An 18,366-nucleotide genomic window follows, 5' to 3' on the forward strand; every position below is an offset into this window, starting at 1 on the left:
TTATTTTATTTTATTTTATTTTATATTTTTTTGAGACAGAGTTTCGCTCTTGTTACCCAGGCTGGAGTGCAATGGCCCGATCTCGGCTCACTGCAACCTCCGCCTCCTGGGCTCAGGCAATTCTCCTGCCTCAGCCTCCTGAGTAGCTGGGATTACAGGCACGCGCCACCACGTCCAGCTAGTTTTTTGTATTTTTAGTAGAGATGGGGTTTCACCATGTTGACCAGGATGGTCTCGATCTCTCGACCTCGTGATCCACCCGCCTCGGCCTCCCAAAGTGCTGGGATTACAGGCTTGAGCCACCGCGCCCGGCCTATTTTTATTTTTTTAATTAATATAGACACAGTCTTGCTATGTTGCCCAGGCAGGTCTTAAACTCCTAAGTTCAAGTGATTCTCCTGCCTCTGCCACCTGAGCAGCTGGCATTACAGGCATGTGCCACCATGCGCAGCTAATTTTAAAAACTTTTTAGTAGAGACAGGATTTCACCATGTTGGCCAGGCTGGTCTTGAACTCCTGACCTAAGTGATCTGCGCTGCTTGGCCTCTCAAAATGCTGGGATTACAGGCATCAGCCACTGCGCCCAGCCCATCACAAGTATTTTGACAGTCCACACAGCCACTCCTGGGCCACATCCAAAGTAAAAATGGAACCCACAGGCCACTATTACTCATGAGTTTAGTAATTTTATTATCCATTTCTTCTGCATCTGCCACTCCTGCTTACTTCCCAGCCAGGTCTTGCCTGTCTACCACCGTCCAAGTAGTCATTTAGGAGAGAGAACTCCCAGGCAGTGAAATACAAACTCCTTACCAGACTCTACAAGATCCTCTTGGATCTGACCCCTACCTACCTCCCCACTTTCCAACTGTTTCCCTCACACACCAACCTTTTGGGCCTTTTGATTATTTCAATAAGCCAAGCTTGTTCCAGCTTCTAGGGCTTTGTCTTTCCTGGTCTTTCTTTCTGGCAAATTCCTCCTCCAGAGCTCCTCCAGTCCTGTCAGGCTTCTTACCCTTGTAACTCCAGTGTCCTCTTACTCAGAGACTTCCCCTGACTGTCCCATGTAAAGTCCTCAGTCCATTCCTGCCAATCAGCATAGTATTTCCAAAGACACTCTTTGAAGGTATTTCCATATCGTCTCCTACTAGAAAGCAAACTACTCGAGGGCAGAGACTGTCATCAACATCGTTCACCGCGACATCCTCAGCACCTCAAATTACCTGGCACAGGAAAAGAGTAAGTGGAATGAATACCTGTGGACTGTCTCCTTGTGACTCACTCTGGCTTAAAGAAATCAGCTTGCTGAGCAAAAGCACGATTAAAACTGTTGGTTTGGGCCGGGTGCAGTGGCTCACACCTGTAAAGCAGAGTGCTCACGCCTCCAGCACTTTGGGAGGCCAAGGTGGGAGGATCACCTGAGGTCAGGAATTCGAGACCAGCCTGGCCAACATGGTGAAACCCCATCTCTACTAAAAATATAAAAATCAGCCAGGCGTGGTGGTGGGTGCCTGGAATCCTAGCTACTCAGAGGCTGAGGTAGGAGAATTGCTTGAACCCTGGGAACAGATGCTGCAGTGAGCCGAGTTTGCGCCACTCCGTCTCAAAACAAAAACAAAAACAAACTATGGGTTTGTTTCGAGACAGCATCTTGCTCTGTGGCCCAGGCTGAAGAGCAGTGGCATGATCTCGGCTCGCTGCAACCTGGACCTCCCAGGCTCCAGCGATCCTCCTCCCTTGGCCTCCCAAAGCGCTGGAGGCGCGAGCCAACGCGCCCGGCCTAAAAGCGTTTTAATCTGTCCGCTGAATTGTTGCCCCCAACAAGCTTTGTACGAAGACAATTACAGAAGCTGGGCCAAGGCCGGCCGGGAACAACGCACAGCCTCAGACGCCAGCAGGGCTCTTGGCGCGCAACTGAGGCTGCGCGGGCTCAGGGGCGGGGCGTGGTGACGCGACTGCCGGAAGCCGGTCTGGAGCGGGCGAGACTGGGAGAGCGGGCGATCGCGGGGCGGTTTTGGCGGCCGAGTAGGGGCAAGTCAGTCATGGAGGATGAGCGGAGCTTTTCGGATATCTGCGGCGGCCGCCTGGCCCTGCAGCGTCGCTACTACTCCCCGTCCTGCCGGGAGTTCTGCCTCAGCTGCCCTCGGCTCTCGCTGCGTTCGCTCACCGCTGTCACCTGCACGGTGTGGCTGGCGGCCTACGGACTCTTCAGCCTCTGCGAGGTAATGGCTGGTCGGCCCCTACGCGCGCTCGGAGGAGGGGGTTCGGCTTTGGGAGGGTCTTTGGGGTCTTTGATCGAGCCCAGATCTCTGGTCGGCCCCTCCTGCAGTGGTAGGACCAGAGGGGCGGGAACTCGCGGGTTTTGGGGACGCCACTCCGACGCTGGACAGCTCTTTAAATGACGTTTGGTGAATGTGTGCTCCTGGACAGTGCATTCCCCCTCCGTGTCTGTGCTCTGCTCGGTGTGTTCACCCAGCATACATCTTGCACGACGGTCTAAAACTTTGACTTCCACGTGTTCTATGTAATATAGGCGAGTAGTAATTGAATTCCAAGAGTTCAGGGAACTACTAAGTGGGTCTTCCTCGTCTATCACTTCTTCTCCTCAAAGGCAGTGCTGCTAGCAATACCTTATGTAGTCTTCCACAAACTGTCTTTGCCTCCACAGTGTACACTTGTGTATTTGTGTGTATACATACAATGTTGCAGTTCTTCCTAATCTGTTTTTCAATACGGTTTAACCCTCCCTCCTCCCAAACTCTCCCCCAATTTTAGGTACTTTCTAAAGGATTATGAAATTTTGGACGTGTGCAGTATGTGTGCTCAGTTTCCAGATTCATTCCTGTTTTCTCTGAGCCTCAATTTTCTACATCTCTAAAATAGAATTCATGCCTGCCATACCAGCTTCATGATATTGTGAGGGTTAAATGCAGTAACTTTGTAACAGTTGTCAAATAAAAAGAATTATCCTAATCGCCTTTTCAGGATAAGTTCTAGTTTCATATGTAGTGCCTGAATTGAATGTATTATTCCAGAAGTGATCTGATCGGAGTTAAGTACAGCAGGGCTATTTATTTCTGTAACTTGGATAGTGTTTCCGTTTCTGCATCCATTAGCTTTTTTACTGTCAAAGCATATTTCAGAGTATGGTAATTTAGCATAGAAATATGCAGAATTAAGACTGCCCTAATTGTAGAAAACTATCTAAAAGTCTGTTCAGGCAGGGTGCGGTAGCTCATGCCTGTAACCTAGCACTTTGGGAGGCCGAAACAGGTGGATCACTTGAGGTCAGGAGTTTGAGACCAGCCTGGCCAACATGGTGAAATCGTGTCTCGCTATGTATTTGTATTTGTATCACCATGTATTTTGCATTTGTAAAATACAAAAATTAGCTGGGCGTGGTGGCGCATGCCTGTAGTCCCAGGTACTTGGGAGACTGAGGCAGGACAATCACTTGAACCCAGAAGGCAGAGGTAGCAGTGAGCCAAGATCGTGCCACTACACTCCAGCCTTGGCGACAGAGGAAGACTCTGTCTCAAAAAAAAAAAAAAAAAATTGTTCATAAGTCAGTTAAAATGATGATTAAATTAATTTCACAGCCCCTCCAACATTTAAAATATAGTACAGTTGAATTTTAGTACTAGCCTGAGTTGTTATAGCCTATGTAGTGGTCATGTGAGGAGGAGGAGGAAATAGATATTTATTAAATGCCCACTGAGTGCTGGATGCTTTACTGAATTCCTTATTTCAGCCCTAGAATGAAGAAAACCAAGGCTTACAAAGAATAATGACTTAACAAAAGTCTCAAAGCAGTAAATGGCAGATCTGGGCTTCAAACCCAGGGTTCTCTGATTCCAAGACCCTTTTTTTCCTTTATACCATTGTATAGCTGATCTTAGGCAAAATTTAAAAACAAAAGCCTGCTTTTATGCCAGGTCCCCTTTGTACTTACGTCTCTCATCCTGGTGTACTCTGCTGACCCCTATCAAGTGCCCAGGATTTAGTGACCTCATCTTCCTTTAAACTCTACTGCAACACTTCCTAAGGGTTCTGTGTGCCAAAATTTCTTACCTTTCCTATTCAAAACCGTTTATGAGAGTAGTGAATATCTGGAATGAGAAGAAATCTGATTGAAGGAATTCATTCAAACATACAGTTTAATACCAACTCAAATGAATATTGAATTGTTTGAATTCTATACAGAAAAATGAAGTAAAAAAAAAATGCAGGTAGTCATGAAGTTCTAGGCATGGATTGCTTTCATTGGAAAACTGACATGGATCAAATCCCTTAGGATTTACTGTCCTTAATCCCTTCATGTTTTTGAGTTCACAGTCCTATTAAAGTTCCAGGTTGTTCCCTTGTTTATTCCAACCTGGAATGTTCTTCTCCCTTCCCTTTCAACTAATTAGATTGGTCACTAACCACCACCTCCCCTGCACCAAGGAAATCTTATTTCCTTGGATGTGATGGGATAGATTCTTGTGTGCTTTTATATCTTTTTTTTTTTTATATATAAAAAAACTTTTCCTTTGGCACTTGTAGTCAGTATCAGAGTATCCTCCAGAATATTTTCTATGTATTAATCTTGCCTTTAATAAATCTGTAAGGGTCAGGGCTGAATTGTATTCCTCTCCATTCTTCATAATGCTTATTCAGTACAATTAATCTTAATTGCAAAATTAGATCTTTTTAGATCATCGGAGACCCAGTACTGAATCCTCCATTCATCAATCAACAAATAGCACAGAGATCAGCAAACTTTTTCTTTCTTTTTTTTTGAGGCAGGTTCTCACTCTGTTTCCTAAGCTGGAGTGTAGTGGTATGAATACCCCTCACTGCAGCCTCAGTCTCTTGGACTCAAGTGATCCTCTTATCTCAGCCTTCTGAGAGGCTGGGACTACAAGTGTGTGCTGCCACACCTGGCTGCTTTTTGTATTTTTTGTAGAGATGGGGTCTCACTATGTTGCCCAGGCTGGTCTTGAATTCCTAGCCTTAAACAATCCCCCTACATTGGCCTCCCAAAGTGTGGGGATTCTGGGCGTGAGCCACCACGCCTGGCCTAAACATTTTCTTTAAAAGACTAGACAGCAAATATAGCAGGTTCTGTGGGTCTTATGATATTCTTTTCTTTCTTTCTACAGCCCTGTAAAAACTTAAAAATCATTCTTTGCTTGAGACGGGCCAGACAAAACCAGACCACAGGCCCAAATACTTTGCAGATCCCTGATCTAACACTATGGGTTAAGTATAAGGAAGTAGAAAGAGACCATCAAAGAAAACCAGAGCTAGTGAGTAGTTGAAGTGGTAAAAAACAGATTTTATTTAGGAACAACTACAGTAAAGAGACTTCAGTAGAGAATTCCAAATTCCTCAGTTCTGAGTACAGCATGAACAAGTGGAGATTTATAGTCAAGAAGCAGGGTGGGAGTCAGTGGATAGAAAATTACTCAAAGGAAACATCAGGGGCAAGGTGGGATTCTGGCTAAACTGACTTGACAGGATTCTTGTTGAAGGCAGGCCAAGCTGATCAAATACCAAGGGTAGAAGTTCTTTCTGAACTGATTCAGCAGGATTCTTGCTACAGCTGGGTGGGCAGTACAGGCCCAACAAAGATGTCAAGGTCAGAGCCTAGAGGGCTTAGAGGAGCCTGACTAGAGGTAGACAAAGGAGGGCGTCTTGTTAGTACAAAGAATAATAAGACATTTCCTGCCCTCCAGGAATGCAGTCCAAAATTATCAGATTTCTTTGATTTTATGTCATCAGTAATTTTTTTTCCTGTGCCAGCCTTCTAAATAATAGCTTCTGGGAAAAAAAGATAAAATAATGCCACAGGAAAGAAACACACCAATAGGAAAACACATTTTAACTTCAGAAATGTTAAAGATTGTACATGTGTCTTAGAATCAAGGGAATAAATAATAGACACCATTTTTTGAGCCCTTAATACATCACTTAGTCAACTGTAAGTCACAGAACAACTAAAATAGCCTTAAGAGAGAAGGACCTTTTCTATTAACAAGAAGTCATAACGCAGCAGGGCTCCCGAGTTCATATAGAGACTCATATGATTCCGGCTCTTGTAATCTTACTGCTGACACCCTATGTACTCTACTTGTCCTCCATTTGGTCCTCCAAGTGCAGAAACTGCACTTCCACCCTTAGTGTCTTCTAGCTCTCCACTGGGTCTGGCAGAGGACATAGTAGTTCCAGGTGTGTAAACCTCACGATGAAGGGAACCTCTCTTCTGTAGATTTTTAAAGATGAACTCAAGTTTTCCAGAAGCCTCCAGCAGATCTCCCCTCACATCTCATTGGCAGAGTTGTGTCACAGGACTGGGAACCAATCATGATTCACTCCCTAGTTCAATTGGGGCGGGTGGGTGGCTGTTTATTAGGCAAGCCTAGTATCCGCTACACTGTGCTAAGCACTTCGTAATTGTTCAGTCTATGATTCTGCACTATATACAGATGGTTCCTGACTTATGATGGTTTGACTTAGATTTTTTTACTTTAGTATGATGCTGAAATAATACAGTCAGTAGAAACTATAGAGTACCCATACAAACATTGTTTTTCACTTTAAGTACAGCATTGAATAAATTACATGAGATTTTCCACGTTACTATAAAACAAGGTTTGCGTTACATGATTTGCCCAACTGTAGGCTAATGTAAGTGTTCTGAGCACATTTAAGGTAGGCTAGGCTAAGCTCTGATGTTTGATAGGTTAGGTGTATTAAATGCATTTTTAAATTTTAATTTATTTAGTGCTAGAACTCAATATTAAATGCATTTTCATCTTATAATGAGTTTATCAGGACATAACTCCATCTTGTATTCTGCTGAGAGTGTGAAAGGAAAATATTTTGGTCCTTTTTTTTTTTTTGAGACTAGTCTCGCTCTGTCACCAGGCTGGAGTGCAGTGGCGTGATCTTAGCGCACTGCAACCTCTGCCTCCCAGGTTCAAACAATTCTCTTGCCTCAATCTCCCGAGTAGCTGGGACTACAGGTGTGCATCAACACGCCCAGCTAATTTTTATATTTTTAGTTAGAGACAGGGTTTCACCATGTTGACTAGGATGGTCTCAATCTCTTGACCTTGTGATCTGCCCACCTTAGCCTCCCAAAGTGCTGGCAATATAGGCATGAGCCACCATGTTTGGCCGGATCCTTTTTTTTTTGAAGAGGCAGTATCTTATTCTGGTTCCCAAGCTAGAGTGCAGTTGTATGATCATAGCTCACTGCAACCTTGAACTCCTGGGCTCAAGTGATCCTTTTGTCTCAGCCTCCCTAGTAGCTGGAATTACAGGTGTAAGCTACTGCATTCAGCTGATTTGGGCTCTTAAAGTGGAATTTTGGAAGAAAAATTTCTGAGATTGCTGTGATGATGGATATTTTGCTGATGGAGGTTTTCCCTAGACCTATCCATGTGTTGTCTGGATCTGTTTCATTGTTTACTTTCATGGCACCTCAGAACCCAAGTAAAAGCAATTTCCTTTTCCTCCATGCATGTTCCCCTCATCCGACATCAGAAGAAAGGCCTTTTTCTTCATTGCCTAGAGTTGACTTGTACAGCACAGGTATATGCAGAGGACCACTTGGTAATCTTATTGCCTGTATCTGGCTCTCTCTTCAGAACAGCATGATCCTCTCTGCTGCCATCTTCATCACCCTCGTAGGTCTGCTTGGTTATCTCCATTTTGTGAAGATTGACCAGGAGACTCTGTTAATCATTGATTCCCTTGGCATTCAGATGACTTCATCTTATGCTTCAGGCAAAGAAAGTACTACCTTCATAGAGATGGGCAAGGTCAAGGATATTGTCATCAATGAGGCTATTTACATGGTAAGTATTTAAGAGGTAAGTATTACAGGCCTCTCTGGAGGAGGTAGCCAGCCCAAGGGATGTTCCCAGATCTAAACTTAATACCTAAATACCTAAAGTACTTAATTAAACAGTATTAAGTCACAGAATTAAACACGAACACCCTCTGCTCTATTACTTATAGTACTAGAGTTTTCTTTTTGGCTGGCACATTTAATAAAAGTGAAAAGTAAGCTACTGCATTCAGCTGATTTGGGCCCTTAAGTTGGAATTTGGAAGAAAAATTTCTGAGATTGCTGTGATGGTGGACATTAAAAAGGTAAATCGCTTTATTTTTAAAGAGATGCAGCAGGCTTTCATGGATAGGGAATTAACATTTCAACTTTATCTTCAAAATTATCACTGGCATTTTTTCCTTCTCTTTCTTTTTTCTATTTTTTTGAGACAGGGTCTCACTCTGTTGCCCGGGCTGGAGTGCAGTGGCATGATCACAGCTCACTGCAGTCTCAAATTCCCATGCTTAAGCCATCTTCCCAACTCACATCCTGAGTAGCTGGGACTACAGGCACGTACCACCATGCTTAGCTCATTTTTTCTATTTTTTGTACAGATGGAGTCTCACTATGTTGCCTAGGCTGGTCTTGAATTCCTGGGCTCAAGCCATCCTCCTGCTGTGGCCTCCCAAAGTGTTTAGTTTACAGGTTTGAGCCACTATGCCTGGCTCTCTTTTTTCATTTAAAGACTGAGAATATACTTTTCTCCTACTTCAAAAGCTATCAAGTGTTCTACTACTTAGAGATAACATTTATGAAAAAGTGTTGAGCCTTCCCTTAGGAAAAAGGAATGTGGCCAGGTCCGGTGGCTCACACCTGTAATCCCAGCACTTTGGGAGGCCAAGGTGGGTGGATCACCTGAAGTCGGGAGTTCCAGACCAGCCTGGCCAACATGGTGAAACCCTGTCTCTACTAAAAATACAAAAAATTTGCCAGGTGTGGTGGCTCACACCTGTAATCCCAGCTACTCAGGAGGCTGAGGCAGGAAAATTGCTTGAACCTGGGAGGCGGAGGTTGCGGTGAGCCGAGGTCATGACACTGTACTCCAGCCTGGGCAAAAGAGTGAGACTTCATCTCAAAAAAAAAAAAAAAAAAAGGAAAAAATGATTTTCACTTAGACCTTGCTATTTATTTTCTTACAGCAAAAGGTGATTTATTACCTCTGCATCTTACTGCAGGATCCAGCGGAACCACATGGGATATCCCAAGTAGTACCTGTCTTCCAGGTGAGCATTCTCCAATTAATCCTCAGCCTTTTCAGTAGGAGTGTCAGTTCCTTTTGTCAGAGTATTGGAAGATACCTGACAGCTGTTTTGAGTGAGAATTAGGATTTCAGTTGAAAAGGTCCTTTCTGAGGCAAATATAGGCCTTGAAAAATATTAATTAATAATGTATATTTTATTTTATTTTAGACAGAGTCTCACTTTATCACCCAGGCTGGAGTGCAGCGGTGTGATTACCACTCATTGCAGCCTCCACTTCCTAGGCTCAAGAAATCCTCGTGTCTCAGCCTCCTAAGTACTTGGAACTGTATGTGTGCACCACCACGCCCAGCTAATCTTTAAATTTTTAATAGAGATGGTCTTGCCATGTTGTCTAGGCTGATCTTGAATTCCTGAGTTCAAGCAGTTCTCCCGCCTCAGTCTCCCAGTGTTGGGATTACAAGCATGAGCCACCACACCTGGCCTTGTGCACATTTTAAAGAAAACAATTAAATATATAGCAACTTCTACCTACAAATCACCATTCATCTACTTTGCCTCTTGTCAGTCTACTAACGTACAGTTTTTCAGATAGAGGTCATTGATAGACTCACACTGTACACTATTATGTGTCATTGTAAATTAATATGTATGTATCCTACAAAGGCCATTATATTTATTATTTTAAATAATTATATTGTATAACATATTGAAATAACAGTTTAGCCACTCTTGCTAGCTTTTAAAATCATGCTTGGGTTTTTTTGTTCTGCTCTTATAACACTTATCAGCTGGGTGCAGTGGCTCACGCCTGTAATGCCAACACTTTGGGAGGCTGAGGCAGGCAGATCACTTGAGCTCAGGAGTTCAAGACCAGCCTGGGCAACATAGTGAAACCCCCATCTCTACAAAAAAATACCAAAATCAGCCAAGCATAGTGGCGCACATCTGTGGTCTCAGCTACTTGGGAAGCTGAGGTAGGATTGCTTGAGCCCAGGAGGTAGAGGCTACAGTGAGCGGTGATCATGCCACTGCACTCAGCCTGGAGCAAGACCCCATCTCAAAAAACAAAACTAAAATTATACAAACATGATAATAAATTATAGGTAGTTATTTATGCACACATTTATGTATATAGTTAACCCTGCCTCACTGACCTTTTTCATAAAGGACTTAAGATAGCTAAACTAGCCGGGCGCGGTGGCTCAAGCCTGTAATCCCAGCACTTTGGGAGGCTGAGGCAGGTGGATCACGAGGTCAAGAAATCGAGACCATCCTGGTCAACTTGGTGAAACCCCGTCTCTACTAAAAATACAAAAAATTAGCTGGGCATGGTGGCATGTGCCTGTAATCCCAGCTACTCAGGAGGCTGAGGCAGGAGAATTGCCTGAACCCAGGAGGCGGAGGTTGCGGTGAGCCGAGATCGCGCCATTGCACTCCAGCCTGGGTAACACGAGCGAAACTCCGTCTCAAAAAAAAAAAAAAAAAAAAAAAGATAGCTAAACTAAAAAATTATTTTGCATTATAATTCAAAATTATTGGCCGGGCACGGTGGCTCAAGCCTGTAATCCCAGCACTTTGGGAGGCCGAGGCAGGTGGATCACGAGGTCAAGAGATCGAGACCATCCTGGTCAACATGGTGAAACCCCGTCTCTACTAGACATACAAAAAACTAGCTGGGCGTAGTGGCGCGTGCCTGTAATCCCAGCTACTTAGGAGGCTGAGGCAGGAGAATTGCCTGAGCCCAGGAGGCGGAGGTTGCGGTGAGCCGAGATCGCGCCATTGCACTCCAGCCTGGGTAACAAGAGTGAAACTCCGTCTCAAAAAAAATAAATAAATAAAATAATAATTCAAAATTATTTTATTAAATCTTATGAATAGATTATATAGATTTCTAATGTTTAAGATTTCTAGTGTTATAGATTCTGGTGTTTAAAATTTGGCTCCAGAGATTGGACAACTTTACCATACTTGGGGGTTTTGTACTTGTTTTTCTACCATCTTGTCTAATAGTGAATTTAGCTTTGTTAGCTTAATATGTAGGTAAAGGCATTTTAAAGTAGGTGAATTTGTATCTCTTTAAATCATAGGCTTTTTATATTTCCTTGTATTACCTATCAATGTTTCCTATTATTTTAAGCTACCTATCTTCTCTGTTAGGTAGAAACTGAACATTATATATTTGTATAGATTTTTAATATATATTTTTTTTTTTTGAGATGGAGTCTCGCTCTTGTTACCCAGGCTGGAGTGCAATGGCGCGATCTCGGCTCACCGCAACCTCCGCCTCCTGGGTTCAGGCAATTCTCCTGCCTCAGCCTCCTGAGTAGCTAGGATTACAGGCACGTGCCACCACGCCCAGCTAATTTTTTGTATTTTTAGTAGAGACGGGGTTTCACCATGTTGACCAGGATGGTCTCGATCTCTTGACCTCGTGATCCACCCGCCTCGGCCTCCCAAAGTGCTGGGATTACAGGCTTGAGCCACCGCGCCCGGCGATTTTTAATATTTTTAACAATTCTTTATGTATTTTGGGTAGTACACTTTCACATATTAAATATACTTTCACATATATTTTTTCCATTCTGTGGTTTTTCTTTTAATTTCGGTTGTGTTACATTTCATTGTACAAAGCATTTTTCAATATTTACATATTAAACTGCTCTTCTTGTCTTTGAGGGCTATTTTACAACTTGTGACATTTCTCGAGGGTCCGTTTTGTTTTTCCTCTTGCTTACTCTTAGGGATGGAATTCATGAAATTTAGACAGATTAAAAAGCTATCATTTGATCGCTCACCTCGCACAATTCACAAGCTGGGCTGTGAGCCTAGCTGGGACTCTTCCCAGCAAGGTGCTCTGAGGCCTCAACTTAACTCCCTGAGCTCACTGCTGTGCTATTTATACCCCTTGATGTGGGTGAGAGATTGAAATTGCATGTGGGCCCAGCACCTTGGCTCATGCCTTTAATCCCAGCACTTTGGGAGGCTGGGGCAGGCGGATCACTTCAGGCCAGGAGTTCAAGAGCAGCCTTGCCAAAATGGCGAGACCCAGTCTCTACTAAAAATACGAAAATTAGCAGGGCATGGTGGTTTGTGCCTGGGGTCTCAGCTACTTGGGAGGCTGAGGCACAAGAATCATTTGAACCTAGGATGCAGAGGTTGCAGTGAGCTGAGATTGTGCCACTATACTCCACCCTGGGGGACAGAGCAAGACTCTGTCTCAAAAAAAAAAAAAAAGTTGCATGTGGATGCAGCACCACCGTTCTCTCTCATATTCACCTTGACTCTGCGTATCTCCCCTTTGGAATTCAGAGTGCCAAGCCCCGGCTGGACTGCTTGATTGAGATATACAGGAGCTGCCAGGAGATCCTGGCACAGCAGAAAGCCACATCTACAAACCCATGAGGCCCAGCATTCAGAAGGCCAGCATTGTCTTTCACAGGAGATGACTTTTAAGCCATAGTGGCTGGTTTTCCATACTCATCTAAACCATCAGGTGGACACAGTACTAGGAACCAGTATGGATGTAGTGCATCTCAGAGCCATAGAGCAGGTGACTGGAAATCTAACTCAATGTATTTCTGTGTATTATAGTGTTTTCCTTGTAAGGTTTTGCCTACTTTACCAAAGGAGGGGAGACCTTAAGAATTTTGACACAGTATGTCAAAAGTAATGTCAGCAAAGCACTTTGTGAAATTGCTAAGCATGTTCAGGTTTACTTTGTGTTGATGTTTGTGAAGCAGAACAATGGGAAACTACTAGCAACTGTCTTGAGAAAGGTGTACTTACCAATTACATAGCACCCCTGCGTCAAGTTATAAAAAAAAAAAATCGAGCCCATCAGGTACTGGTTAGCAGGAAGAAATGTCCTACAAAAGACGAGTCTGTCAACCTAGCACCTGTGTTCTCTACAGGGCTTGTTTACGACTCTCTTAAACAGATCTCCTTCCAAAACAAGAGTTACCTGGTTCACAGATAGCTGCTTTTTATTGACAAGATCATGGCATTTCAGTCATGGTGTCAAGCACATTAATACCTTTCTGTTACTCAGCATTTTAAAAATCATTTTAAAAGATACTTTTGCCAGGAGGGATGAGACAAAAGGCCAGACAGAAATTTGACTTTGGTTTTCAGACATGGGACTCTCATGTTAACAAAGAATAAATAAGCAAATCATTGAATCCTTTGTTTCTAAGGCAGTTTCTTCTGTATAAAATCAGTAAACTAAAAGAGGATTCCTGAAGGGTTGGGATGGAGAGAGGGTGGGAGAAATAGACTGACCACAAATTCAGTGTGAACACAGCTCCTTTCTTGTTTACTCTTCCTTCAGGCTCCTACTATTCTTTCTCTAGATAGTGTTGTTCTTATTGGCCTTAGAGACACCCAAGATACTGTAAAACCAGAGCCGTTACGTCTATCACCAGCCCTGCAGGAATTGTTCAGGAACCTGTAGTACATGTGACTTGTTCGAGGTAGAAATGTCTCAGCTAAATCCCCAAATCCTGGGGTAAAGGGTGTGAATAGAAATGACTGTACAACTACTTGCCTTGCAAAGTCAAGTACATTTAAAAGAGGCAGAGACTTGGATGTGCTGCTTTTTTCATCATGCTTGTCAGTTTACAGGGTGAAAGAGGAAAAGCTTACAGTAGCTGAGGCGTTCAGATAAACTAGTCCTGGCCTCAGTTTTTGCTGTGCACAATATGCAGATATTATTGGCTAAAGGCTTGGTTTTGGATGCTACTGCTAAATAAACAGTTTTCAGCACTTTATTGACAGATAGTAAGGCTGCCTTAGAGCTATGAAATAGAACTGTTTCTCAAATGTTGGAAAATCAGAGTATGAACTCTTTCGTTTTGTTTTTGTTAGGGGAAGGTGTAGATAGTCTCCTCCACACTCAATCAATAGATCTAAATTGAGAAGGGCTATGGTGTTTTCAGTAAGGCAAAAGATGAAAGAAACTTTCTATTTCTTTTAGCTGCTACTCTTAGGCTAGGGCAACTATCACATATGTATCCTCACCCTCAAACTAATTCCCAGCAGAAGTTTGCCAGAAGTCTCAAGGAGCATATCCAGGCCCACATGCCTGAAATAGTCTTCTGTGTTTCTGACTCATTTTTGGTGGTCTTACAGTAGCAAAAAGCAGAGTGCATTTGCTTGGTCTTTTACAAGAGCAAGGAAACAAATGGTGGCCCACAGTAGTGAACACAGCCTTCACCGAGCCCTGTCCAGTCATTAAAATGAGACAGGGAGAGGTCAGAACTACCCCCTGCCCTTGCTTGCACATTGCATGGGTTTGGCTTATAGTCCAGTGTGAGAGAAAGAGCTTGAATCTTAGCAGGGAGAAGGGGCAGTACCAATGCCTACATACCAATAAAGGGGAAAAGTGAGTCTATTTTTTCTCCAGCTCTGTCAGCACCTTTCCCATTTGGGAAAGGCAGTCCAGTTTAGTGAGTTCTAGGCTTCTGTCAGAGTGCAGGAGAATTGGAAATTTTCGTCCTATTCTGTTTAGTGACGTTCAGAAAACTTCAAGTATAAATAAGACCATATACAATATTAAAAAATTAGCTTCCAGGCCAGGCGCAGTGGCTCACGCCTGTAATCCCAGCACTTTGGGAGGCTAAGGTGGGTGGATCACCTGAGGTCAGGAGTTCGAGAACAGCCTAGCCAACATGATGAGACCCCGTCTCTACTAAAAATACAAAAATTAGGCATGGTGGTGCATACCTGCAATCTCAGCTACTCAGGAGGCTGAGGCAGGAGAATTGCTTGAACCTGGGAAGTGGAGGTTGCAGTGAGCCAAGATCGCGCCACTGCCCTCCAGCCTGGGCAACATAGACTCTATCCTCCCTCCAACTCCAAAAGAAAAGCTTCCTTGAGAGTATCAGTGCAGAAAGCCTTAACTTATAGCACTGATGCCCTCAGTAACAGTGGATCACCCCTGTCTATAGAATCAGGTAGCATCTAGAGTCATTATTCTTACAAAAAAAGGAATAAGTGGTTTTAACACTGGGTCTGGATTTTAAAAAGCTGGGCCCTGAAACATTATAAAGCACCTACATAGTAAAGGCTTCACAGACACTAAGATGCACATTTCACAGAACAAGAGTGCTGGGGGGGCTGTTAGACCCATCACAGTAGTATCATACCCCAGGATATGTATCTCTAAATCCAGAGGCACTAGTGGTGGTAGGGAATGGAGTAGGAGAAATATTCACAGCAACGTTGGCCCCTTGGTAGCACAGGAAACAGAAGCAAAGAACTGTCGTCTATCCAGTTCCCACAGCTGGCGGGCTCCAGGTGGGTGCGTGGGTGGGTTCACAGTTGTAGAGCAGTGGTTCATATAGCTGGCCATGATGAAGGTAGCTTCTGCAATCTAAGAGGAGGTCAGAGATGTGGAAGAATTAACTACTCTTGGCTTGAATCCTGGCTTTCTCACTATTAGCTCTTATATTGAATTCCTGGGCCTCAGTCTATTTAATCTTTTAAAATACCCACCTGGGAGAAAATATCCAAAGAGAATCATGACTGTGCAGTTCAGAGGCCTAGTGATGTGGACCCCTGTTGGTCTGGAGATCCTCTGAGATAGACAGTGCCCTTCTGAGAAAAGGAGGCCCTGTGTTCTGCTCTGGTTAGCTCTACAACCAGGGAAGGGGACCTTCTTGAGAAAGGGATCTGTAGATCCTCTCCTTTGGCAGGGGTGGTATTAAAGGAGGAGTAGGTTTGGCAAACTCTAACTTTAGGATTAAAAAGTGGAGAACAACGGGCTTTCCAGTGAGTCACAGAGGAGTCACGAACAATAAATCAGAACTTAGGTTCCTAAGCCTTTGTAATTGTTATTTTTGCTGGTCAACATTTCCTGTACTGAATAGAACAAAGTCATTAAAGCAAAAGAGGTCTTTTTGCTGTCTTCCCCATGACAAGGAAGAGGGAGCACTGTGGGACTGTCCCACTTTGTAGCTAGCGTTGGGTCAGCAGAACCCAGGGGTAACATGACAGCACCGTAATGAGGAAGCTGCCCTGCCTCGAGGTCTGCTACAAGGAAGAGAATAGAGCAAGTAAGCACCCAACTGAGGACTGCATGATGCTAGGGCTTGAGAGATTAAAAAAGAAGTGAATAGCATAATAGTAGCAATGCCAGAGTTAGCTCCCTCCAAATATGCTCCTTTACCTACTAGCTGAACAGTGATGTTGAGCTGCAACACCACCTGAACCCTTTAGAATACTAATTACAGATAGGGCCCACACTTTTATCTGGGCAGGGCCCTTGTAGAGCACTAGCGTAACCGCAGTTTCCTTTCTAAGCTCCACGCCCACCACATCTTACCAGAGTAGAACGTTAGCAACTGTCACACCTACCTTGGCAGCAGCCATCCGGAAGATCAACTTCTCAACCTGGCTTTTTCCAGAGCTCTGGTCTGGGATAGATCTAATCACAAGCATGAAGTCATCCCTGCAGCCACCAAAGGTTGTCACTGAAGAGTAGGGGTAAGTGATGTGCACTTGCTGTGGAAAGAAACCAGTCAGTTCTGGGGAAACTTTCCACCTGTCCCCCGAGCTAGGCACCTGCACCTCCGTCTCTTCTAGGCACAGGCAGCCTTAACTAGGAAAGAACTCCCAAGTGGTCATAATTTGGAGATCTCTATCTTGAATGTCTACAAATAGTGTCTAGACTAGAGGACAGTGGGGCTAGGGCAGGAGTGGGGCTAGGGCAACCATGGTCACTGGGTTCAGGCTTTTCAGTCCACAGAGGAGAAGAAAAGACCATGCTAAGGAAGAGGAGGGGTCAGGGAGCAGCCTGCATCCTTTCATACCATAGTGTTGTGGTCCAGGATGCTGACGCCATCCTCATTCACAGCAATCCACACCAGAGCGTTCTCCTTGGAAGACAGCTGGGCAGGCTAGGGAAACAGAAACAACCCATCAGATATGTCCACAGTTAGAGATTTTGAACTATAAGAACTTTCTGAGAAAGAAGGCACAATCAGGGATCTGCTAGGCAGTGATTTCCAGCCACCTGACCTTAGAAAACAAAGATGGTATTTGTATGGTGTATGCAGCAAATAGACAAAGCTACTTGTGACAGGAGACACTTGGCCCTGGGGCTCTGGCCACCTACTAACCATCTCAAAGGCAGAGGCGATCTTTCTCTTGGTGTCCCGAGAACCCATGCTGCTACAGCACACTGGATGGAAAGCTCTGTGCTACAGAATAGAGGCCAGCCCTGGCTGCTCTGTTAGGGGGATGGGGAACAGGTGGTTTTCTCCTAGTCTTGGAAACAGCATTCTGAAACCTCTAGTCTCCAAGCTGAAGTGCTTCTGACTTCAGCCAATCTCCTAGGGACTGCAAGAAATAGGAAAGCAAGAATGCAGTCCTGTGGCTTTAGGCCCTACCAGTAAGAAAGTGACTATTTAGTGCACATTCCTGTAATGACTGATTTTCCCTGCCAGGACTACACTATGGCAATCCAGAAAATCTCTCTCTCTTACCCCAAAGGGAGGCAGATAGACACTGGACATGTGGCATTTTTCAGAAGCTTTTCCCAACCTCCCAGACCAAGTGGGTCTCCATTATATAACTTTATAACAAGCTCTGTACATTTCCTTCATAGCACTTGTGATGGCTTATACATATTAAATATGTATAGAGAAAAAAATGAATACAACTATTTGATGAATATGCATCTCCTGCACTAGATGGGAAGCTCCATGAAGGCAAGGACTATGTCTGATTTTCTCACCTCTTATAACCTCAAACAACCAGCACTGGACATAGTAGGAGCTCAACTATTTGTTGAATGAATGAATGGCCATTTTCTGATCTGTGGCTTCAGTAAACAAGATCACTGCCCAGCTTTGAGCTGTAATTATCTATAATGTTTATGCACACCAGACACCAGACACCCAGTGAAGAAAAGTTCCTTCTGAAATTACTATTGCCCACCTGGCCTTCATACAGGGGTGAAATTAACTGTTGCCTGAGTAATGTGATTCCCCTGTATGCCATGTCAAACCAGTGGAGATGCATTTGTTTCAGTTACACATTGTTCTTTCAAACTTCAAAAAAAACAAAACAAAAGCACTCTTGAGAGAGATATTATATTAAGTCTGAAACTTTGTGTGTGAATTAGTTGATCACATCTTTTCAAAGGACAGATGAAGATAAGCAATTACAACTACCTCTGCTCTGGACCGCTGAAATCTGGAGAAGGCCAGAAATGGTGGAGGGATAGTGACCCCTGGTGGTTACTGGTGTGGAGGTGGGGCTGCAGACTGGTCTGGCTCAAAC

General features: G+C 44.0%; 2 protein-coding genes across 3 annotated transcripts in view; one reads left to right on the forward strand and one right to left on the reverse strand.

Moving 5' to 3' along the window:
- Positions 1-1,956: 1,956 nt before the first annotated feature.
- PIGH (phosphatidylinositol glycan anchor biosynthesis class H) lies at positions 1,957-13,262 on the forward strand. Of its 2 annotated transcripts, XM_003924461.4 has the most exons (4): positions 1,957-2,222; positions 7,638-7,847; positions 9,022-9,105; positions 12,394-13,262. In XM_003924461.4, exons 1-4 carry the CDS (start codon positions 2,043-2,045, stop codon positions 12,484-12,486), a joined length of 567 nt encoding a protein of 188 aa, XP_003924510.1. In that variant the 5' UTR covers positions 1,957-2,042; the 3' UTR covers positions 12,487-13,262. The 2 variants fall into 2 exon arrangements, with proteins under 2 accessions (XP_003924510.1, XP_074249191.1); XM_074393090.1 differs by lacking the exon at positions 1,957-2,222 and having other exon boundaries at positions 7,386-7,847.
- PLEKHH1 (pleckstrin homology, MyTH4 and FERM domain containing H1) overlaps positions 13,042-18,366 on the reverse strand; it is a 58,966-nt gene continuing 53,641 nt past the window's right edge. The window contains exons 27-29 of the mRNA XM_010335186.3: positions 16,893-16,979; positions 16,438-16,584; positions 13,042-15,454 (exon numbers count right to left, since the gene is read on the reverse strand). Coding sequence (XP_010333488.3) covers positions 15,293-15,454; positions 16,438-16,584; positions 16,893-16,979 — 396 coding nt within the window. The 3' untranslated portion in view covers positions 13,042-15,292. The remainder of the gene's footprint in view (positions 15,455-16,437; positions 16,585-16,892; positions 16,980-18,366) is intronic.

The sequence above is a fragment of the Saimiri boliviensis genome, chromosome 2 (genome assembly GCF_048565385.1).
Source record: "Saimiri boliviensis isolate mSaiBol1 chromosome 2, mSaiBol1.pri, whole genome shotgun sequence".
Lineage (NCBI taxonomy): Eukaryota > Metazoa > Chordata > Mammalia > Primates > Cebidae > Saimiri > Saimiri boliviensis.